This window comes from Bacillus rossius (genome assembly GCF_032445375.1).
Source record: "Bacillus rossius redtenbacheri isolate Brsri chromosome 4 unlocalized genomic scaffold, Brsri_v3 Brsri_v3_scf4_2, whole genome shotgun sequence".
Classification (NCBI taxonomy): Eukaryota; Metazoa; Arthropoda; class Insecta; order Phasmatodea; family Bacillidae; genus Bacillus; species Bacillus rossius.
Genome location: NW_026962011.1, coordinates 41,431,627 through 41,456,716, shown reverse-complemented (window position 1 = coordinate 41,456,716; position 25,090 = coordinate 41,431,627). Strand labels below are relative to the sequence as shown.

General features: G+C 41.2%; 2 protein-coding genes across 2 annotated transcripts in view; one reads left to right on the top strand and one right to left on the bottom strand.

The window, feature by feature from the left end:
• LOC134542064 (E3 ubiquitin-protein ligase TRIM9) overlaps positions 1–25,090 on the bottom strand; it is a 423,241-nt gene that overhangs the window by 172,205 nt on the left and 225,946 nt on the right. The gene's annotated exons all lie outside the window — the stretch shown is intronic.
• LOC134542267 (uncharacterized) lies at positions 1,944–25,090 on the top strand. Its single transcript, XM_063386387.1, has 5 exons — positions 1,944–2,054; positions 2,700–2,949; positions 9,469–9,619; positions 19,927–20,159; positions 23,294–25,090. Exons 1-5 carry the CDS (start codon positions 1,944–1,946, stop codon positions 23,482–23,484), a joined length of 936 nt encoding a protein of 311 aa, XP_063242457.1. The 3' UTR covers positions 23,485–25,090.

Sequence of the window (25,090 nt, the reverse complement as noted above, 5' to 3'; positions counted from 1 at the left end):
TCCGCTCTACCACTCTGGTTCTGGGGTAGAGCGCCTGCCTTGTGACTTGTAGGACCCGGGTTCGCGCCCCGGCTCCTCCAAGGCGGATTGCCCAGACAAAATGGTGGCATTTTCTCTGGTAGGAATACAATCCCTTGTAACAAGTCAGGCTACCAAAGAAACGGTGGGTGGAACAGAAAAAAACCTTCCAGGTGGCTTCCAAATGGGGAGCCCGTTTCTTTTCTTGGGCTCCCCATGCGGTGGCCATTCCGGGGGTTTCTCCGGGGGAACGGAGTTTTGCAAAAATATTTTTTGTAGTTTTGTAGCGTTTTAGTTTGTAGTAACTGTTATAAATAAAGCTCAAAACAAACATTTAAAACATATTTAAATTTGTTTTGGTACATAAAATATTTGAATTAAGTGTGTATCAGTCAGTGAGTTGCACTTTTAAAACCATTCGTAACTATAAAATTTATAAAAAAATTATAACTCATTTTGAATAATCTAGAAACATTCATTGGTAAAAAACTTAAGCAAAAAGTTATTTAAAACTTTCATAATCTATATATTTATTTTGTATACTCCATTTTAGTTTATGATTAAGATTATTTTTGAAAACCAAATCAACCAATTTGTTAATATGAACTTTTCAAATTCTTGTTATCTGTGTGATGTGTTGTTTCGTGTTTTGTCGTAAAGTTATTGATGTGTGTGTTTTTTGTTTGGCTTATATGGTACCTATTTTTTTTTAATATATATGTATGTTTATAAGTGTTGTAAGGCACGAAAAACTGAATTTCAATTTGATCTGACAGTTTTAAAGAAGAAGAAGAAGAATATGCTACGCATAGTAATATTTTTTATTACCTAATAAAAAAAACTTAAATTTCAGCAGAGTTTATTTTTGAAAGACTGGTAAGCCTGTGCAAAGCCCACTAACATTCCATGTACGAGCCTATGTCTCCCCTAGGGCGCCTGTGCCAACAAACTACACTACACAAAAACATTTCCCTCGTATTTCAGCATCTTAAAAACAAATTTTGTAGATTTTAAATAGTTTAATATGGACATTAAAAATCTTAATATCTGAGTTTTTTTGTGTTGTCACCTTAAAAATGAAAAACAAATACATAAGAAAACCCTTGAATATTTGCGTTGGATTTACACTCATTAATGATCTACAATTACTTCAAGTAGGCCTATTCCAGTGTGAAAAAATGTAAATTCTAATCTATTTTACGAGTAAGTCCGTTTTCCTCATTCCTCACTCATTTTGGCAGAATTCTCCATCGTCCATGGAAAACTACCATATGTATTTTTTTTTTAATCGTCGTAATAAGAATACAGTGCTGCTCACTTTGTTCCCATTTTTGGAAACATTTCTTTCTTCTCATCCGCGACCTGGACGTTATTTGTAATTGCAGCTATCGCCTATCTGTAAGCTTTAAAGTTAACCTGAGAAACAGCTAGAGGGTTGACAGCGCTACCTACCGAGTATTCTATACACTACTTCGAGGGCATTGCCACTGTATTCTTTCCATAGAGTGTTTATAAAAATATGGCAGAATTCCTGAACTATGGCAGATTTCCGTTATGGTAGTCTTCCGCGGCCCCGACTGGCTTACTGACGAAAATACACACCATTAGAAAGGCGAGACTGGGTTCGAAGTAACTGCGGATTGTTCTGTTATCTTCCAGCGACCGATGAACTTTTGGCTCTGAAGAATCTTTCCTTGGTACATTATTAAAAATGAACATAAAACCTTGTTCTCATTATTTTTCCTAATAAAACGTGGCTCTATAGTACGTACAATTTCACTTCCAAATTATGTATGTGTAATCTGTGGCACTAGCATGTATAATTATATTAAAAAAAAAACAGTATATTACGACTTCCAGTTGTTTTTATACATAGGCCTATTTATAAAAGCCGGGACGATGTCAAGACACCAGTACAGCGCCAAATGTGTCACTTGCACCGCTTCAGCACGGAGCACCTGATGAACGAGAGCTACGAGGAGGGGGAGGGGGGAGGCTCCTCCCGAGAAGCCTCGACGCCCGCGGCCGGCAGTCACGTGATTAGGGACAAATTCGCTGTTAACAGCGTGCCGCGAAGGGGGGAGCGGGGTGACCATCCACGCGCTTCGAGGACAGCTTCGCAAGGGAGGAGGGGAAGAGGGAGGGAGGTAGGAAGGCTACATTGGCTAGGCTTCGGTCATGTGCGGACATAAACACCAGTTCACCATTAACAAACTAACACATATTAGAGGGGTTATTGGGAAATCAAATATTTTGCTTATTGTATTTTGTAATATCAGAAAATACTTGTAAATATTTATATGTATTACAACTTTTCCCACTAAACAAACTACATATTATGTAGTGAGTAGGCTTATTGTCAACTGAAAATTAAAAAAAAAAAAACAAATACGTGGTAATCAAGAACGATATTTTGCACAAAATGTTTGCTGAAAAAATATACTTTGCATATAAACATTGATCCGCAATAATCAACGCAACTTTAAGGGTTACAGCAGCATCCGCCAGAATACACTTCTTATAATATTGTAGTACTGATCGGCGACATGCGACTACGATATCACTCGTGGCACGGAAGCTGACGCGCAGGACAACGCACGCCGCCAGTACGGGCGCCGGCGCTGGTCGCAGGACGGCGAGCGCCGCCAGTACGCGAGCGACGCGGCACGACCTTGTCGCAGCCGCCTCGCTCGCTTATCGACGACGCGCGCGGCGCAGGCGCGGAGGGGACGAGCGACGCGACAGGCAGGCGGCGCGACAGCGACACAGTGCGGCGAGCGGCGACGATGAAGGACGACGACAGCTCGTTCAACGTGGCGTTCGTGCGGCTGGTGCGGCAACACCGCATCCTGTACGACAACACGGCGCTGTGCAGCAGGGAGGACAAGGAGCTGGCCTGGCTCTCCATCGCCAAGCACTTCCAGGAGACGGGTGAGTCGCCGCGGTCGCGACTTGAGGCGACGTGGAACATTCTTCCAACTGATCAACCTGCCTGACTCTGCAATCAGCTTATCGGGGCGCGGTCACGGTGCGCAGAGCTTCAGAAGATACCTCCCGATCTGAAAACTGCTCCGCATTTCCGAGTGGCGTCTGTTTACGGAAAAAACATTTCAGAATGAGCAGTTCTGTTTCCATGTTTCGTTTTTAAAATGTATCGCATTAATCGCGTGTGTTTTTCAGAATACTTTTTGACGTGACAACGTCTAATAAATCGATGAACGCCCGCTGCACGCACGAAAAAGTGTCCCGTTACGCACATTGTCCCGTTACGCGGTGTCCCGTTACGCTCATTTTACGCTTGCGCCGCATCTATCTCTCTTCCACTCGATTGGAACAACCATCGATTTGACTTTTTCGAGGCACATTAAACTTGAAACACTCCCATTCGTTTCCTACTTTTCCTATCATCGTCCTATCCCTAACAGAATAACACAGATTGGAAGAAGTTAAATAGCAAACATGTATGAAAGTTATAGTTAAAATAATCTCTTCGTTAAAGTAATAAACATATTTGAATTAATGAGTGCAAATAAAAGTAAATTTATCAATTAAATTGTATATTTCATTTCACTCCTTCTTTGTATCCATACAAAATAGTAATAATTAAATAAAAATGATTCAATTTTATTCATAAAAGTATTCAATCATTTCATCAATGTTTTGTTATGACGTTGTCACGTTAAACTATCGTCCGTAAACCGACTTTACAGACAACCAATTTTTTAGGTAAGAAATGCTATGGTACAGATTCTTGAAAGGACTTAAGGGCATTGCATTCCTTATTTATCTTCATTTCTCCTCCACAAAAATGTCATGGTTACCGCTCGAATTTCATTGTTGTCTTACGCACCACGAGAAGACTGCCCTCCGGGTTTGAGCATTGCGCTTAGAGGCGACACCGCGATAGAAGCACCAGCGAGCGTCGCACTTATCATTGCCCCGCCTCACTAACAAAGATACCCCCTAGATTCCTTATCACCTTATAAAAAATTGTTTGCATTGAGTGGTGTTCGTATCCACCACATTGTAAATAGCAATTTTCCTGTAGTTGCTTGGCAAAGGGTACGTTTGTTTTGTTTCACTTTCGCTAGCACATGCTTCATCTGATGCACTCTCAATATATTTGACACGACAGAATAAAGTTACTCAATACAACTGCGTCATTGTGCCAGCGATTTGTTTCTAATGTCGTGGCCTCAGACTGGGTTACTGAGCTTCCCCACACGAGAGGCGAGCCACTTACTTACGTGGGTTATTTTCGTCGGTTATCTATCGAAAGCGCACGGACATTCCGTTATGACGAAACTTCGCGTTTCTGGAGTGATAAGACGACAGTGACTGATTAGGGCGTTAAAAAAAATGCACCGTAGTCTCTACGACGTCCGAAGTAATTGCAACAAATGATACTGCAACTGTGTTGACTGTCAATAACGAAGGCCGCAAAACTATTTTCCCTCTATCAATAAGTATACTGCATCTAAGGCCTCTACCTACATGGGTCCACACACAGTGAGCAGAGCTTCCCTGGCGGATGAGTACTAATGATTTCTAGATTTTGTTTTTGACGTGACAACGTCTAATAAATCGATGAACGCCGGCTGCACGCACGAAAAAGGATGACTCATTGTCCCGTTACGCTCATTGTACGCTTGCGCCGCATCTATCTCAGTTCCACTCGATTGGAACAACCATCGATTTGACTTTTTCGAGGCACATTAAACTTGAAATACTCCTATTCGTTTCCTACTTTTCCTATCATCGTCCTATCCTTAACAGAATAACACAGATTGGAAGAAGTTAAATAGCAAACATGTATAAAAGTTATAGTTAAAAAAAATCTCTTCGTTAAAGTAATAAACATATATGAATTAATGAGTGCAAATAAAAGTAAATTATTAAATTAAATTGTAGATTTAATTTCACTCCTTCTTTGTATCCATACAAAATAGTGATAATTCAGTAAAAATGATTCAATTTTATTCATAAAAGTATGCAATCATTTCATCAATGTTTTGTTATGACGTTGTCACGTTAAAATATCATCCGTAAACCGACTTTACAGACAACCAATTATTTTTTAAAGCTATAATTTATTTTAAAGCTATATTTTAAGGAAAGTGAAAATGGCCAAAAATGGGCTTTTTCAGGACAAATTTTAGGCATGAAAATAGCAGCAGGAAATTTTTGAAAGCACTGAAGGGACTTGCATACACCTTTATCTTCATTTTTCCGCCAGGTTTTTATTGTGGTCACCACTCTAATCTCACAGCTGCCCTCCGCAAGACGTCAAGACTGCGCGCCAGTTCACAGTATTGCACTTAGAGGCGATACCGCGCTAGAAGCACTAGCGAGCGTCACTCTTATCCCGCCTCACTAATACCAACACACCCTTGACTAGGCGAGTCCCTTAAAAACTATCATGCGCAGGAAGAATAAATAGTGTCTGTCATCAAGTTCCGTCCATTTGGGATTTCTGTATAGCCTACTAAACAACGCCTGGCATTATACAGCTTCCGTGTTTATTTGTATGGCTCGATTGGGCATATAAGCTGATTCGGGCTATTGTTGAAATAAACAATCGCGGACTGGTGACAGTTGCAGTTGTCCGTATGAAGCTTACGGCTATCCACCTGCTCAAGCCTGGTAATTATCACGAATGTAACAAGGTTTAAAAGTTTGGGAAGGTATATATTTCTTTTTCCATAAGTTATTGCCTACCATGCCAAAAATATAGCGGTACAACTCAAAATTGAAATTACATCAGGGGTAAAATTTAACCATACAAGATTACAGGCTTGGTATTACGTCATTAATTTTGTTTTATAGCAATCCCTACTGCATTGCGTATTTGCGCTGTTGATTTTGGCGCCAGATACACGGCTACAAGTCATCTGATATTTGTAAAGAAAGTGAGGTAAAATATTCATTATTAAATTATTGCGCCACAGTCACTGCTAACATGAAGTTCATTTCCTGTGTTTTCCTCAGCTGTGAGATGCACACAAATCTACTTCTGCTGTCCCATTTCCGAAATATTCCTTCGTAAATATCTTTAATTAGCAAATGATAAATAAATAAACACAAAAGCTACATGGCTGGTGAAATTTGAGCCATGAAAAATATTTGATATGCCATATAAAACCTGGTCCACGCCTATAACAAAATCTGATAGGCCGTCTAAAGCCAGGTCCACACACTATAAAAATATTTTATGCTATCATAAGCCGGGTCCACACCTATAAAAATATCTGATATGCCATCTAAAAAATGGTCCACGCCTGAAAATATCTGATAAGTCATCTAAAGCCTGGTGCACAAATATAAAAATTTTCGCCGAACGTGTTCGGCACAAATTAAAGATTATTTCCAGATAAATGTTTACGTCGTGCGGTGTAATTTAATTCTTGAGTGATATAACCAACCACAAACGTAGGCTGAAACAAAATCTAAAAAAAAGGGGGTTGTCTGTAAAGTCGGTTTACGGACGATAATTTTACGTGATAACGTCATAAGAAAACATTGATGAAAATTTGCATACTTTTTAATTTTCAAATTTTATTTAAATAATATGTTTAAATATAATCACGAACAATTAGTTAAAAAGCCCGCCTTAACCTGTTTGATATTATAGAAGATTTTCTCGCACGGTGGTTGGCCAGTTCTTGCACGGTCGGCTCAGGCGGAACGTGACAATGAGTCATGATTTTTCGTGCGTGCAGCCGGCGTTCATCGATTTATAAGATGTTTTCACGTCAAAAAAAAATAGTTTCGTCAGATTTTAGTGGGGATTAAGTTGAGCCAAGAAAAATAATAATGGAATCAAACAAAGAACCCGTTATTATTCTAATACAAAAATATAGAGAACCAAAATCATTGTGGGATCCGGGGAATAAAAAGAATAATTAATAACTCAGACATCGTTAACTCATTGGTAACTTGATACGGACTGAGGCTAGAATATAAAAAGCATTCACACGGCGTCGAGAGAACTCGATGCGGCGCGATGTTCGTCATCAAACCGACTAGTCTTGGGGCGCGTGTGCGTTGGATGTGGAATAAATTCTTGCGTCCGTTTTTCACGTCAGCACTTCACGAAAAATTCCCCCGCGCGCGCAATTTTTACGCCGCGAGTTGTTTTTCTGAGCAGATGTTTGCGTGAGCGGACCCGGCTTAAGACGAGGTGTGTGCTCAGAACGGCCATGATAATCCAGAAGCAACGGACCGGAACTAACAGCCCGGGAGGGGGGGGGGGTAGGGAGGGTGCAGAGGGGAGCGGATGTCGGGTGAAGGAAGGGGTGGGGGAGCAAGAGGCGGAAATGGACGCGCGAGCAGACGACGGCGAGCTCTGGCCGCGGCATTTCCAGCTCCGGCTGACCGCAAATGTCGCCCACCACCGCGCCCGGAGGAAATGTCAGGAAAGAAATCCTCTCGACGGGACCACCCTCCTTTTCCATCCCCCACCGAGCGGCGTGGGAGACCTTTCCTTAAGAGGGGGGGAAATAAATAACCCGGGCAATAAACGAAGGCAACGGTCCTCGTTACCTCCCTGCGTCCGACTGGACATTCCTATCAAGTGCAGGCTGTTTCAGTTGCCAGCCGTGGAGCGAACTCCCAGGCTGTGGAGTTGGAGTGGCAGGCTTGGAAACAGGCGGGTGAACAGGAAAGCGGTCTGGCCTAAGAGCGTAACCCCTATTAAAATAAAGAACACACACATTAAAGTTCATTAAAAAGAAAGCCCAGTCTGCAAATGTACCACATTGCCAAAAAAAAATCAATCTTCTCAAAAATGGTATTTAAAATGTAAAATATTAGAGGGGAAAAATATTTGAGACACAATTTAATTTTTTTTTTTAATCATAAACAGTAAAGGAAACGTTTCTTGTTACAGATAGAAAGCCAGTAAAATGATTTTAAGGCCTGAATTTTTTTTCTAAGTATATGTAATAGAATTAAGAGTGAAAAAAAAAAATTATTTCTAAAAACTATGTTACATCAAGAATATTTTATAGTTAAATAATAATCAGGCTACACAAAACTACATATTTAATGATGATTTATATTAGTTTACAGTTATTTCATAAATTCGTTAATCGCCTGAAACGTGCACCACGTATAGGTACGTACCTATACACAATTGAAATCACGTGTGTAGTTTCAGCGAGCAGAAACTTGTAACGTACAAACTGCACTCGAGGCGGTAACAGCTGTAGGATGTCGTAAATGTTGGTGGGAGGCGATAGTACATTGCTCGGGGTTGTTCTGCGTCCATTCCCAGTTGGCGGAAGAGATAAAACATTGCGTCAGTAACGAAGTGGCAGCCATTATACAGCTAGACACTTCACGATATGATACAGAGAGAAAAATGTTCCGCTAGTGTCTTACAAAATTTATGGTCAGGTGAACTAAAAGATATAGCAGGTCAAAAATGTGAGCGCATATAAGCATTTTTATTTGTAGTCAAATCATTCCATGCTTTAGATTATTAAAATACCTTACACGGTATCATTTTGAAGATTTCGTGGGGTTACCGGAAAAACGTTGATACTTAAAAGAAATAGGTACAAGTAAATTACTTTCAATAATAAGGGGAAACTGTATTCACCAAAACGTTTTCGTGTGTGAAACATCCATAAGAAATATGGTTTGCTTTTATGACTTTTTATGGAAACATAAACCGTTTTGCATATAGCATTGTTATTATTTATCATAGCTTTATTAGTTAGTTATTTTTTAAGCGCCATCTATTGTCTATCTCTTGCTTAGATTAATGTACAGAGTAAATGAGAGACACTGTTGCCAAATTCATACTACCCGGATTTTTAACATCAAAATCTTATTGTGTATACTATCGTTCATTAAAATAAGTTGGTTATTTTCAAATTTAACTTTTTTTTTAATTTTCCAATACCAGAACATTTTATATACTGACAGTATGGCATTATTTTGTAGTCATTCTGAAGAAGAAAAAAATTCGATGCTAAACACCAATTATTATTTAACGCAGAGCAGAATGTGATTATTTAAAACAATGCATTCGATTCAATTAAGTGCTTTGCTCAAACAGAGACAATTCGTTTAATATTTCTTTATCAAAACATTTATAGACAAAAACGGTTGAAACCAAAATGGCGTCTTTCAGTTAGTTCTTCTTAAAAGTAAAAATTGAATATTATCAAATGATGCTCTGACGATGCACAAAAAGAAAATGTATTTCCAAAATTCTCATTCCAAACATCCTTTATAAAATACAATATTTAATATTAAATTAATTTTTTTCTTTACATTATAAAAAGTTGATCTAAACCTTTTGAGCTCTGAAACGTTAATCTGGCAACAGCGCACACCGAACAAGGCAGCTCTGTAACGTTGATCTGGCAACAGAGACAATGGCAGATGCTCAGCACTGGGAAGAGAGCAGAAGACCGCAGACTCGCGGCGTGGCTGTTGCAGTGAGCAACTGCGTGGAGCGATGGCGCAACATCCGCACGTCCATGGGGCGCAGCATGAAGAACTGCCGGCAGCGCTCCGGCGGCGGCCGCAGGAAGCCCTACTACCTGGCCAAGCACCTCGACTTCCTGCTGCCCTTCATGTCGCACAGGGAGTGAGTAGACCGCGTCCATCCACGCGACCAGACAACCAGCGACCCCACCACAGCCACCCCCTGCCGCGGACTCCAGGATCATTTACACCCGAACACATCCAAAACGTACACATAGACTAGGGTGACCAAACGTCCCGTAAAAACGGGATTGTCCCGTTTTTTAACGATCGTACACGGGGTCCCGAAAAAGTCTCCCGGGACGCCTAAATGTCCAGTATTTACGTTGGGTTGATGATACACTTTTGTCGCGCCTCTCCTCGGGCCGTCTTCCCCTACTGAAAGAATATTTTCACTTATGAACATTCAATGGACGGATGAAAGGAACAAGATGGGAGTGGATACCCTTTCTGCAATCTGGCAGGTACTCTACAATTTAAAAATGGACTGTTCTAGTTTTTACAACTTTATATTGGAAAATAAAGAGGTTTTAAAATTGGCTGGAACGAAAGAAAAATATTCCCAATTGAAATCCTAAAGATTTTTAACATAACTTTTACTAACAATTTTAGTTATCTTGTTTACTTATGTTTTGAAGTATGTCATACTACTTATTTTAAATAAGTATTCACTGCAAAATTGTTTTTTTTATTTATTATACGCCTCACAATTTAAATTAAATTACATATTCATAGGTAAATTGAAAAAGATTTATAGGTCTCACATTAGCAAAAAAGAGCATGCTTCATTGATTACGTCTCGATGGAGGCCTCGGACCCCCTTTAGATGGAGGGTATCGCCCCCAAACCCTCCTTGGATGTATCCCGTTTTTTCAAGTTTATGATTTGGTCACCCTAACATAGACACACGCCAAGAGGTGATGGGCGGCACCCCGCGAGCCCCCTGGATCGACGCCGCAGGCAGGCACAGGCAGGCACAGACAGGCACAGACAGGCATGCTGACGGGGCAGTGACGACAGTGTCAGTTCCGCGACGCACTGGTCGCCGACTGTGCTGTCCGCACTGGCAACTGATCTGAGCCGAGGAGTGAGTACCGGAGGCGGAATAGGCAGTGTAACAGAACGGATAAGTAGAGACCTGTAAAATTCGCTATTTCAAACCCCTAAAGGATAGACTCCATGATCCTCTACGCACTCGTGCAAATTACATCTGCTGATTGGTTACCGACTCGTAACACCTGTTGACTGGAATGATCGTGATTCGCTAATTCTTCTGTTAAAGAATTTTTCATTGGCCCAGAGTCCTTCAGATAAACTGTGGCCCAATCACTGAAGCAAAATAATGTCAAAAGTATTTGGACTCTATCCTATCGCGAAATGAATCCGCGAATTTTACAGGTCTCTACGGATAAGTTATTTCTGGTAAAGGCCCTGGATGGTAGACTATGTTATACCACTCAAACGGAAACATGGAACTTCAAAAGGCCAATCATCACCCACGGCGTATTCCACGCTGGTGTGTCGCCTGGGAGATCATAAGATCAAAGTAGTGCACCTAGTGCACCCTGACGGATTCAGTTCTAGGAGGTGGAGGTCTTTGCCCGGAATAACTTGTCCTCTAGTTGGTTCAAGTCACTGTCTACCTCACCATCATAGCTTCACCGCGTCTGATGACGGTTGATAGGAATCAGTGCCGGACGACAGGGTGGGGTGGGTTGTCGGAACACATACACTTCCCCTCCCCCCACACCCGAAGTTATGAAAACATTTGTGATAGCGGTATGTTATTTTAGGTTATGCAGGGTGACTGCCACAACGCCTGGAACAGCAAGCCACACAGGAAATGACTCTTGTTGAGAGTGATAACGTAACAGTCCAAACCTCTAGCTATTAACGTTCAGTGTTATGGATACACAAATTCTAATTTTACTAATTTTTATACTTTTATCAAATCTCATTTTACAAAACTTACTCAAAGTTCAATTCGCGTAGAATTAAAGTGGTAGAAAAATTACGCGTGAACAATCCAAATATATAAAATTGTGCTACTGCCTTAAATAAGATATTTAACACAATTTTAATTTTTCATAGAGAACACATTCTTAGATTAAGATAGTCTTTACTAACAAGCATAATTATTTTGGAAATTTCGTCTTGCGTTCCGGTAAATATCCATCATTAGTCAATGACATTAACTGCCTGAAGTGAAAAATATGCCTTTCCTTCCACGTACAAATATCGCGATCGTTTGATTACAGCTCACACGTATGAAAAAACTAAACTAAAGTCGCACTGGTACACGGATATTTCTCTGCTCCTTCCTTCCCGCCTCTAGACTTCGCTCGTCTCGTCAACGAACAACCCTATCGCTCCACTGTATACCTACCTTATCTCTGGTACAGCCACCACCTCACGCCAAGTTGCACACTTCTACGTGTCGGCGGACATAGCTGGTTCGCAGCACGGAGGTACTAGCTCGTGGAGCAGGGGTCTGTTTTGAAGTTGAAGTTACTCCGGCTAGCAAATAACCAGCAAAACAAACCGTATCTGTATAAAGGATAGAATTTTTTGTTAAATAGCTCGACAACAACTCGCTAGGAAGAATCGTAAAATGGCCATCATGAAGTGAGTAGTAGCCTATTGTTAAACATAGATGTTTGATAACACAGCAAAAAGATATCATCGTTAAACTTCATTATATATAAAAAATACTATTCAGTTGGTACAGGGGAGAGAGGAGTTTGTTCTCATTTTGACCTCGATTAGTATCGTGGCCAATATTGCACGCACCAACTCCTTAAATTCTCACCTCCATGGTCCGCAGATACATTTTTTTGGAAGTTATTTACGCGCGAAGGGCAATATTCTGTGTTGGAAAATTTGCATTGATAAAATCGTTAATATATTGTTTAGGCTGCCTGCCATCAACGAAGATATAAACAAGTTCGCGGTCGAAGGTCACTGGTTTACAGTACTTTCTTCGGTTTCATAATGTCTATAGAGTGTAGGTCTACGACGAGAAAAGTTGACAGTTTCTACGTACGTTCATTTCTGCAACATGTTGTTGCTGATTGGTCAAGCAATAATTATGAAAAGTCACCGGGACATATGAGGGAGACGTTGGTTACAAAAAAACTAGCCACTGCGCACCTCTATCGGCACACTACCTTCATCTTCACACTACCTTCATATTCACACTACAGGATCAACCTTTACCACAAGAGCGTGATGTACCTTTCCCCGCGCGATCACTTATGGGCCCTTTGGGGATTCTGACCACAAATTTTCTCATGCAGACATCCAGGTATCTCAGTGTGTAGGCTCTCTGCACATATACACAGCACAGTGTACCTATGGTGTAGAGCGGCGGAGAAAAAAAAATCGAACAAGGGTAGGTCATGACTTGGGAAATTCACTTCGGGATGGAACTCGGTGTATTAGTATCTAGTATACCTTTAGGGTGTTCACCCCTTAAAATAATAAATCACACTGGCCAGCCAATTCCGAGAGAAAAGCCTTTGAAAATTTAAACACAATTTGTGTACTAGTGAAGTTTCACTAGGCCTTACATGGTAACGAACTTGCTTACCGTCCAGACAGAAGCTCGGGGTTCAATTCTAGCTGACGGTCACTTTTTTATGAATTAAAAATATGTTATTATATATTACTTGATATTTAAATCACAGTAACAATTCAAGCGTTCAAATATAACATAATAATGGATATAATAATAGTTTTAAAAACAATTGCTTATAGTAACTAAAAAGTTAGATTTTTTTTAAGAATAAATTATATTCATACATTTTGTTTTACAAGAACCTGGTTGATAATTATCATAAAAACATTGGAAACAAAAAAAATTGGCATCTTGCACAATTAATAAAATGTAATTGTTAGTAAGAAAACAAAGATGTTGAAGTAGATTTGTTGAAAAACATACTTCATTAACATTCAAAAAGATTTCTCTATCTTTTGAAAGTTTATAAGCGTACCAAGCATAACTTATCATTTTATTAAAACTTGGCGATGCCAACAATCATTGTATTTTGGTACAGTCTTCACGGGAATATTTTTCCTCGTTTTTGTTCGATTAAATATGTAGAATTCTGTAAACGCTTTATTACATTTTTTTACATGTCACACGTCGCTAGGTTGAAAAAGAGGAGTACATTTTGGGATGAATAACTTTAATTTTACACGTAGGCAATTTTTCTTCCTGGAAGAAATATCAAGTTATATATATAAATAATATTTCAGATGAGAAGAGTTATTTTTAAAAAAAAAGACCGTCAGCGAGAATCGAAATCCGAGCCCACCTAGGCCGCTGCGCCGTTGGTCAGAGTGCAACTTAACTAGCATATAAACTGGACTTTAACTTACAAAGGCTTTTTTTCTCGGAATTGGCTGGCCAGTGCGCTTTATTATTTAAGGCAAGAACACCCTAAAGGTATAGGCCTACTCAAATACACTGAGTCCCATCCCCAAGTGAGTGTACCGTGGTGGAACCCAAAATTTATCGCAAAAATGGGGAACGTAGCGCGAAAGTATTTCAACAGATATTCACTAAAGCGTACGGGTGTAAAAAAAAAAGTCGCGCAAGTGATGATAATGATTAAGCAAACTTTTCAAATTGCGATGGCGCAGGGAAGCTGAGATCCGAAAGAGAGAGAACTGCGAGAGGAGCATCATCTTGTGGAGATGAAATCTTTCGAGAAGAGTTGGCTCCGGGGGGCTTCTTCTCCCTCGCGGGGCCCCGATTCAAATACACGGATGGCATCTCGCGGACCGCGGCACTTGTGGACGTATGCCGCGGGGCGTCAACAAACGACACTGTCTCCTCGCTGGCTTGCCGCCTGAGGCCGCGCGCGGGTCCCCGTCGTGAGGTCTGTGCCCCCCCCCCCCCCCTCCACGGGCCAATAGTCGGTGACATGTCCCCCTCCCCCTCCCCTTCCCCTTCCATCACCCGGGGGGAAGTTCCAAGGAGGATGTTGGAAACAAGAGTTGTGTGTAAGAGTGTTGGAAAGGAGAAGGGTGGAGAGGAGTTTTCGCAGGGTCACAACTTTGGCGGAGTGGTTCCTAGACGCGCCGAGAGCAATCCCTGGGGTTCCCTCGGGGAATACCACACGTCCCCCCCCCCCCTGTAGAGACGTCACGTGGCCCTCGAGGGAGGACACACAGAGGGACTGTCGACGTGACGCTACGACCGTGCTCGTCCCAGAGCCAGAGATTAGGAAAGGATCCAGATGGAGCAAATGGTCCACTTCTGAAAGAAAAAAAAAAAAGGAGCGGTTTGAAGCCTAAAGGGAAAGAGGGGGGAAATAACTGTACCACACACACCAAAATGGCGGCCGTTTGCTTGAGGTTTAAAACGCTTGAGATTTATGTGAAATTGATCATTTCAACTCATATTATTAAAGGTTCAATTCAGACTTTATACATATATGAACATATTAGACGGCAATGTTTTGATCTAACTTTCTTCCTAACAGCTTAACTACAGTCGTTAATCAAAGAAGGGTAGAACAGCTGATACAAATATGTACAAACATCCACCATATTGATATGTGGAAATCCGAAAAAAAAAATGGGGAAAGAAACGGCTTCATGTGTGACGGCTAATGCTCCACCTGGAGCCAGCAACTCCGAAGAACGCCTGCGTGCGTCGAGGCCGAAGACGAAGAAGAACCGAAACACTTGGTAAATGAATCGAGTACACGTCGTTTTGCCTAAAGTCATTTAGCCTAAAATGTTCTTTAGGCAAAATGACTTTAGGCGAAACGAATTTTAGGCAAAACGAAGGTGGGGAAACACGATTAGGCAAAACGATGTTAGGCAAAACGACGCGCCCCCAATGAATCGGGGATGGTAAGGCAAACCAATGTGCGTACACTTCTCGCCAAGAACTCGGACGTTCTGAAGCAGGGAATATCAAACTAATGTATAACCGACATAAAAGTTAGCATGGAAAGTGAAATAAGAACTAGGTTAATCCTCTTAAGATATTTCGGTTTTTATATATGAAAGATTTTGGGACTCAAAAAACCTCAACAAACATTCGTGAGGCCTAGTGTAAGTGTCTTGCATCAACTGCAAGGCTCTCACATGAAGTTATCTGTGATTTTCTGCCGGCACTTAGAAAGATATTATTCAATTCTTGCAGTGTCCGCAATTAGGATGCACAATTGATGATATAAACTGTAAGAAAGAAATCACAGAAACAGAGATGGTGGGATATATTCTTCTCTTGACAATTTAAAAGTTTATATTTTAATAATAAGGTAAGATCATCTGTTGGCGTGACTACAGCTACAGAATTTTATTGAAAATTTAAATCTTAAACGGACCTCTATCCATTTTTAACCTAAAATACAATTCCAGTTACGCTTATGCTACTCGTAGGATCTGCTACTAATGATTTACGTAGCCCCTGTTTCTGCGGGGAACAGAACCCAATGAGCGGACCTGAGCAATGGGCGGTCAGAGCTCCACTTATAAAATTAAGTATTTTAACTTACTAGCCTCAGCAGTATTATGCAGACCCAAGCAGTTGATGTTCTGCCATTTGACCTAAAATTATTGACATTAAGTTAGCCTACATAAATTTCAGCCAAATGAGTTCGGGACAAATAGTTTTAGACCATGTGGCATAGGTGAAGTTATTTTAGACCATATAACTATATACTAGGCATTTTATACTTTCTTTGAATGTTTCTTGGATGATTGATTTAAAATATTTTATGGACACATAAGCCGCTGCTGGTTGCACTGGCGTAACTATATGACACACAGTTTTACAAGTAATGGCGTGTGTCCAAAAAAATATTTTAAATTGAGTTCTCTCTATGACATGCATTGTAACCAGCAATAACGTATACCTGAAAAAAAAAACTTTTAAATCAAACACATTAGCTGTGTGTCCGATGGGATTTCTCATCCTCATTTTCGATTAATTTCACAAATGCCGATACAACTGACCTTTATTTATCAACAGAAGCCTAAAGATCCAATTTCCATATTTATAACTTCAAAAATGACCAACTTCTTATCAAAATAATAAGTAGTAACACAAATCACAAAGCAAACTCAATAAATACGTTTATCCTGGCCAAGAAGTCAAATATAAATAAAACCTATCGAAAGAAGCAAAGCAATTTCGTTAAGTTTTTAATATCCAAAACACAAAGCGAAATCAGCAAATCTGTACCTACCTTCTAGCCAAATAAACTCATTGTTACTTTATATAAGTAAATTAGCTTAATTCTGTCACTGACGTAAACTTACGAAATACTTCAGTCACTGAGGTAAAAAAAAAATTAACAGCGCTGTCTATTGGTTCTTTGGTGTACTACATCGTGTAGATCGTGTCACTGAGATAAACATCCAAAAACTTCTGCGAGGGCCTTTTAGAAATCAATCAATTAATGAAGCTCCATATTTTGACTTTTCTACGAACTGTACTAAGCTGCGAAGATTCCTAAAACTTTAAATTAAGATATATTTTTTTTCAGTTAACAGATTTTGATTAAATAAAGCCTATACGTTGCCCCAAGATACACTCAAGTTACCTGTGAAAACACCATGAAAATTCGTATAGTAGTTTCAGAGATTGTTGTGTTTAAAACAGACGGCCTAAACAAAGTTTTAAAAAAATAAAATAGTCTAAAACTATTCTGTTAACACTCCGCAATCAGTTTTTGACAAAATAAGTTCAATGTGAATGACTTCAGCCCAACAAATTTAGGGGAAAGTGACGAGGTGAAATGACTTTATGCCAAATAATTTGAGGCCAAGTGACTTCAGGCCAAGTGCAGCACATCCCTGAAGATGGAGCCAGTGTCTCATGTTCCCGACGAGAGAATGGAAGCGGGGTTTCGTAGTGGGGGTTGGGAGGGGGGCAGTCGATCCATCGGTGCGACAGGAGCTTCCAGGACAGTTGCGATGCTGAAGGGGTTGTTCACAATGCCGGCGCCGCGGGACAAATTGGACGCTATTCATAACACCGTGGCGGGAGGATTATGACACAACTCAAGCAGCGCCGTCTGCTCAGGTTTACCTCGACGTCGGAGTTGGTTGGAGGGGAGGGGAGGGGGCACGTCTAAGCACTCCAAGCAACCGACGTTACGCCGTGCATTGCGGTACAAATCTTCAGTGATAAACAATGACAAAGCGAGGGAGCTCTGAATCTCCTGGGTACCCAACTCGGGGTTCCATGCATCCATGTGAACCACGCAGCAGTTGGCATCAACCAAACAAACGTTTTGCTTCCCCCAAATGAACGCGGACAGCCACACGATTAATTTTTAACATTTGAAACACGAATTTTATAATTAATTATTGATATTTTTTTTTAAAAAAAAACCTCAACTCTTTCATGTTAACTTCTGCAATAACTATTCTTGAAATGAGCAGCTCCTCCAGAACAAGATTCAAGACAAAAGCTACTGCAAACCAGTGACAGTTCACTGTGAAACTGTTAAAACTTCTACAAAGTGATGTGAAATGGAGCAGTTTTTACAAGATTTTTTCAATCAAACTCCACTGATTCGTAGTAATTTTCCCGCAGTTACATATTCAGAGCTGGAACGTAGCCAGGGGTAGACCAGGCCCAAAATTCTAGGAAGTAACGAAATCAACATTGCTTTGGGGAGTATAGTTTTTGATCCATAGCAAAATGATTCACGTTTACTTAAACTATTTTTTTCTTCAGTATAGAACAGCTTTATCTGGAAAATATCTTGTTGCAGTGTAAATGAAATTGTTAGTTTATATTTTATAGGAATACTCTGAGCTGTGTCTAAATCGCTGTCTTAATTTTGAGGCAGGGAAATATATGTATTTTGAATGATTTCGCGGCCAATCACTATGTACTTCTTGGCTTCTGGGTTGACGTCACGTACACAACGTATCACCATTGAAGATGGCTGCGACAGTACAAGCCAAAACGTATGGATACCCAAAAGCCAAGAAATATATTGAAATAAAATATAATTGTAATTTCATTTAAAATTATTGTCAGTAAATAATACAATTGAAATTTTTGCACGTATGTTGTGTACATAGTTATGACTACAGTACTTGTTAAAAGTTGCTGGGGCACCAGAGAAACACATTCCCAGCTGCGAACCTGAGTCAGGAAGTGTAAGACCGGGGGTTTGTAAACAACGCAACACGCAACCAATCAATCACGATCGTTTATAAAGCGCGTAAGTCGCAAGACATCGCCACCCTTACGAACTTTGAAATTGTAAACATCGCAGAATATGTACTTATCTCGGGACTTTTTTTTGTTAGTTCGTGTTTATCATGAAGATATATTAAATTGTCAGTAATTTAATTCAAAAGTGTTATTTTCTTTAACTGTGCGAAAGTTTAACAAGTGAAACCGTAATATATATATATGTATGCATATATATATATATATATATATATATAAACACCGCATTTATTTGTACACATTTTGTCCGCGCCTTTAATAATTTTCGGAAAACTTGTCTACCAATACGGAAGGCGGAAACGTAAGCCGAACCGCAAGAAGTTGAAAGGTGGGCGATGCATAGGGACCGGAAAAATTCGCAGATTCAATGACCTCTAGGATGAACTTCATAGTTCTACGTACACTGGGTCAAATGTCACCCTCTCGTTGGCTGCTGTCTTGTGAAGGTGTCCCAATGTAGCGAGCGGCCTGTGATTCGACACAGCTTCGGTTGAGTGTTTCTCACTGGCCCAGAGTCATCCGGGTGAGTTGTGAGCCAACAGCAGAGGCAGCGCTGAGGTATAACTATATGAATTTTAGGCGGTCGTGATATGAATCCGCGAATTTTTCCCGTCTCTAGCAGGGACGTCGGAACGTTTTCATGAGTAAGGGGGGGGGGCGAAAAGATGTATCACACTTACCTCAGTCCTAGAGCGGGGGGTCCGGGGGCCCTCCTCCGGAAAAATTTGGAATTTAGATGCAAAATTATGCTGTTTAATGAGTTTCCGAACCAAAATTATTAAATATACCATTCCAAGGATTTGATGACGTAGTAGGTATTAAATACTACTCTGACAGTAGATGTAGTACAATTTGAATAAAATACCATCTAGGAATTTGCAATCATTTTACAGTATATTGACAATAATAAATTTGATTTTCTAATCAATTTGATCACCAATGCAACGTTTGTAACTACTACTGGTTGAGAAAAATACTACTAGGACCAAACATTTATTCTGTGAAAAGGTGGGGAGGGGGGGGGGGCGAAATGCTACTCTCGACCCCCCCCCCCCCTGGCATAAGAGCACGGGGGCGACTCGCCCCTGCTGCCCCCCCCCCCTTCCTGCCCCGACGTCCCTGGGACTCTCTAGGATGCATCATGCGTGTTGCGACTGTCGCGTTGCCCCAGTTGAGAGCGAGGATGCGTGCAGCAGGCGCAGGCCGCAGGCGCCGCGGCGGCGGGGCGGGCCCGCGGACAAGGACGAGGACATGGAGGAGGAAGCGGAGGAGGAGGCGGAGGAGGAGGAAGTGGAGGAGGAGGCGGAGGAGGAGAAGCCGCCCGACAGCCCGCTCGAGACTAAGCCCTTCGCGCTGCTACAGGCGCTGAGCGGCAGCAGCCCGGCCGCCGCTGACCGGCGCCCGGCGTCGCCGCCTCCCGCGAGCGCAGGTCAGTCTGCCCCAACCCCTGCCCCCACCCCTGCCCCCACGGGAAAGCCTTCTTTTCACATACGAGAGAGCCAAACGCCCGATCGTGCATCTTCGGTTTTTTTTTTGGTTCATTGTAAATAATATTTAAAAAAAAAATGTCCGTGAATGTTTATTTCGGACAACTCATGACAACTAATGGTTGGAGACCTGCGAAATTCGCGGATTCATTCGTTGATAGGCTAGAATTCAAACACACATACCTCTTAAATAATTTTGCTATTGGCTTACTGTTCATCCGGACGAATCTCAACCCAGTTATAAACCCTCAACCAAAGAAGGGGTCGAATCACAGACAAACCAGGCTGAGACGACTACTGTCGGCAGCCAATGAACTTGCGTTATTTGCCCGAGTGTACAGGGGGTATGTGCAGTCTATCCTGAAGGCCATCGAAACCGCGAATTTTGCAGTTCTCTACTAATGGTCAATTAGGTTAGGTTAGCTACATTATAAATACTTTAAAACATTGTGGACGGTTGATTTGGTTAGGATAGCTACATCAAAGATACTTGTGAAATCATGTAAACGGTTTCCTAGCCCTGGATAGCTACATATTAAAAAGTTATTTGCTAAGCAACCATAAAATGATTTTACAGTATATTTTCAATGTAGCTATACTTACCTAATATAACCAACGAACCACAATGTTTTAAAGTATTTATAATTACTTCTTCCTAATTTTAAGAATGACATCTTATAAGTTAAACCCGCGCATTTGGAGAATAAATGCCCGCGAATTTTTTTTTTCACCCAAATAAATACACCTGTTGTGGTACGGAAAAAAAAAAGCGACCATGAACTTCGGGGAACTTCGGGTGTGGCTTTCTCGTCTGTGAAATGAAGGCTTCCCCCCCCCTCCCCTCGCGCGGTCGTGCACAAGGGCCTGCCCCCGGGGACACACGCTCTCCCGGCGCGCACAGCTCCAGGAAAAACCACGCGATGTTTATAACTGCTGAAGATATCCGACTGGTGGCTGTTTACGAAAATCAGCGTATGAGTAAGCTCTGTTTCCGGATTTCGTTTCTAAACGTTTTTTTTTCTTTTCTTAAGAGAGGGAATGTCAAAATGGGTGAGACTTAAATTACATCTTTATCTTCATTTCTCTGCCATAAGACACACAAATCTCATACTTGTCCTGTGCACGACGAGAAGACTGCGCGCCAGTCCACACAGCCTTGCCGTTAGACGCGATACCGCGCTAGGAGCACCGGCGAGCGTCCACCTCAAATACACCAACACACCCCTGACTAGGCGGGCGACTGGTCCTCCGAGACTACGGTGGGCTCCGAACCACTTGGCTTCCGCCTCCGCCCGTGGAACCCAGTGCAGTGAAGGCAGACACGTGCTCCGCGGTTGCCGTGACCGCCAAGGCATCGCGCCGACGTGGCGAGGGCCTAACTCACGCGTGAAAGTTACTCCCGGAGCGCGCCGTGGCCTCCTGTGCAGAACCGTGCGCGATAAAGCAGGTAAAACCTAAGTTTGTTGTGGCATTATGTTCCTGTTCCTTATGTATACACAGGGCCGGATTTAGGGGAGGGCAATCGGGGCGAGAGCCCCGGGGCCTCCACAAACGGAGGGCCCCCCACAAATATTTTGATATTCTTTTTTCGCTGTTTTACCTTTACCTACAGTACTTTGTACACACATGATTATTGTTAAATATTAACAGAAATATTCATTAACACTAAAATTTAACTTCATATAATTCTTGTCTCCGATTATATTTATGTATGTTTTTTAAATACTAGGAGAATCTACTTGATTTCACAATAAATTATTTATTGGAAAACTTAACTGAAAAAAAATATGTTCATTTTATTTGGAATATAATTTGGGGCCAGGGGGCCTCTGCTCCTCTGTTGCCCCGAGGCCTCCAGACCTCTAAATCCGGCCCTGTGTATACACATGTAAGTATGTATGTATAAGCATGAACAAAATCCCGGTGGAGCCAGGCCTCCTCCTCCTTACCGCCGAGTTAAAAATGCCCCTCACTGTTCGGGCCTACTTGCTCTTGTAAAATCGTAACTGTGAAAACGGGAATGAAAAAACTCAATTCCGTAACCAGCCCCGGGAAGCCCCTGCAACATTAAGATGAAAAGCATGCCACTAACATTGCAGTACTATTTCTTTTTAATGAACTCACATTAGTTGAAATTATTATTGTTGTTGAATAAACCGCCAAAAATGTGTTTTCAAAGTTTTTAAAGCTGTCACACACGACATGTTGCATGTTTCTTCGTAATTTCCCATATTAAAGGGCTATTTCTAAAACTTTAAAATCGATGCCTCCCTTTGCGTTTGTTTTCCGACACAAATAATTTCAACAAATGTCTACTTGGTGTAATATCATGGGTGCAAAAAAAAAAAGGCGCGCAAGTGATGATGATAACGAAGACTTGCGCGTTTTCTTCAAACCCATGATACCAAACCACGTGTTGAAAATATTTGTGACCGGAACAACTAGATGCATGGAGGTTAATAATATTAGAAAAGAGCCCTTGAACGAAGGAAGTGACGAAGGAACATGGCGTCTGAGCCCGAGAGCTAACAAGCAGGTGTTTGAGAGCGACTGCGTGAGGCGGAAACGAACAGTTTTAATTAAATTTTGGTATCAGACAAAAAATTCGGGCCACCAAGTTTATCAAGCTGCAATTGCCAATAACCCAGTTTTTATTTTATTTAGGTGGATACAAGCAGTGGCGTAGCCAGGATTTGTGTATGGGGGGTGTTAAGAAGCATGCCCCCCCCCCCCCCCCGTATTAAAGCGGGGGGTCCGGGGGTCCTCCCCCGGGAAAATTAGGATTTTAAGGTGTAAAATAGTGCTATTTTTAGCAGTTTTCGGTACTTAAATTTAAATATTGTAATGGTAAATTTTTTATTAATTTTAATATGAAATTTGTTTGAGTGATGAATAAGAAATTAATTAAAGATTTGTGCTAAAGGGGGGGGGGGGTGTTGAACCCCTAACCCCCCCCCCTTCAAAGCAAACTTGTAGAAAACTTAGTAGAAAAATCTCTTCAACCTTTGATATCTTATTCCAATGAATTTATTTATTTGTTAAGTAGGTGAACTGAGCATCCCGGGACTTGCCTCAGGGGCCAGGCGGGACCCGGAGGACGCGGACTGGGACTTCCTGAGGTCGCTGCTGCCCGACGTGCGCGCCATGGCGCCCGCCGACAAGCTCGCCTTCAAGATCTCCGTGCTGGGCGCCATCAGCAGCGTCCTGTACCCGCCCGCCGCCGCCCCAGTCACCCCCGTCCACCCGCGCGCGCAGGACCCGCTCTGATCTCGCGGTGGCGATGCCTTTCCGAGCACACCTCCCGGCTGACAGAGGCTTCCGTCGAGAATTAACGCCTTTGGAAACCCATTGCCAATAAATAGGGACCGGAAAAATTCGCGGATTCAATGACCTCTAGGATAGACTCCATTATCCTCTGCATTTCTCAAGTAAACACGCGTGTTCATTGGGTACTAAATTGTGAGGCGTCTCCACTGGGTAGCTTCTGATTCGAAGCTTCTTTGTTTGATAGTCTCTCATTGGCCTAGAGAGCTCCAGTTAAACTGCGAACCAATAGCAGAACCAGCAGAATTGTACACATGTTTGAATTTCAGCCTATCACGAAATGAATCCGCGAATTTTTCCGGTCTCTACCAATAAATAGCTAAGGGTAATTTTTTTTTTACTCATATGAAGTACGTTTTTTTAGAGATAACACTGAGCACTTCTTACGAAAATTGGAGCATCATTTTTTTAAAATATTAATTGATGTTTCATTCAAGCATATATATATATATTATTTTAAATCGCGGAAATAGATAATCGAATATTCAAAAATTTGACTTTATTTTTGTACTGGGAAGCTATTCAGCGAAAGGTTTACAAATAATTTTAACTACCGGAAGTACTGGGTAAGAATACCGAGGCCAGTACTACTGCGAACACTATTTTGTAGTTATACGGTTGTTTTCGTGTAATTGTACAAATGTACAAATATCTGTAAGTTCACGTGAATAATTCTGTTCCACTTACCAAAAAAAAAAAATACAGTGCACAAGAACTTTTCTTTTTTCTTGACCTTTATAAGACGATAGACTTGTGTATTCATCAAAATGTATTTAACAATATGTTTTGAATCCCGGAAATCATTCTCGATTATCTACTGTGTAGCTACATTTATTTCAATTTCAAAGCGTGGTTTCTCTCAAAGCATAAAAAGTTAACAAAACACTCGTACTCACTTGAAGTAAATGCAACTTGCAGGGTCACGCGAATAATGATCTCACGAATAGAAATCTCAACAACAAGAAAACCAATTTACGTGCCAAGAAAGCTTCAAGGAGACGAGATACGAGCCGTAAGACGCCATATTGGTTTCAACAATTATAAATTTACAATTTTTTTTCATTAAATATTGAATATTACATTAAATTATTTACTATGCTTCAACGAGGCTTAATTTTAAAGATTAAATGATATACAATTGTAATAGCCTAAAACCTGTTGCACCCAATATTGCGTCTTACCCTCTTCAAGGGAAGAAGGGAGGGAGAGAGAGAAGTAAAAGCTTCGTTCCGGCCTCGGTGGTTCAGTGGACAGAGGGAGTAATCCTCATCTTAGGCGCGGTAATTGTATTAGAATTACGTTTTTGTTTCGTGGTCGGTTCCTCGCCAATCCTTCCTGGCGGACGGCGGGACGTTAATGTTCTCTCTCTCTTTTTTTTTCTCTCTCTCTCTCTATCATAGCTCTATATATATATATATATATACACACACACACACACACACACACATACACATATAGTTCCGTGGGCCCTGTTAATAATAGCACATGTTACAAATTGCAGTTGTAAAAAATTATAACAAAATTGTTAACAAATGTAAAAGTAAATAAA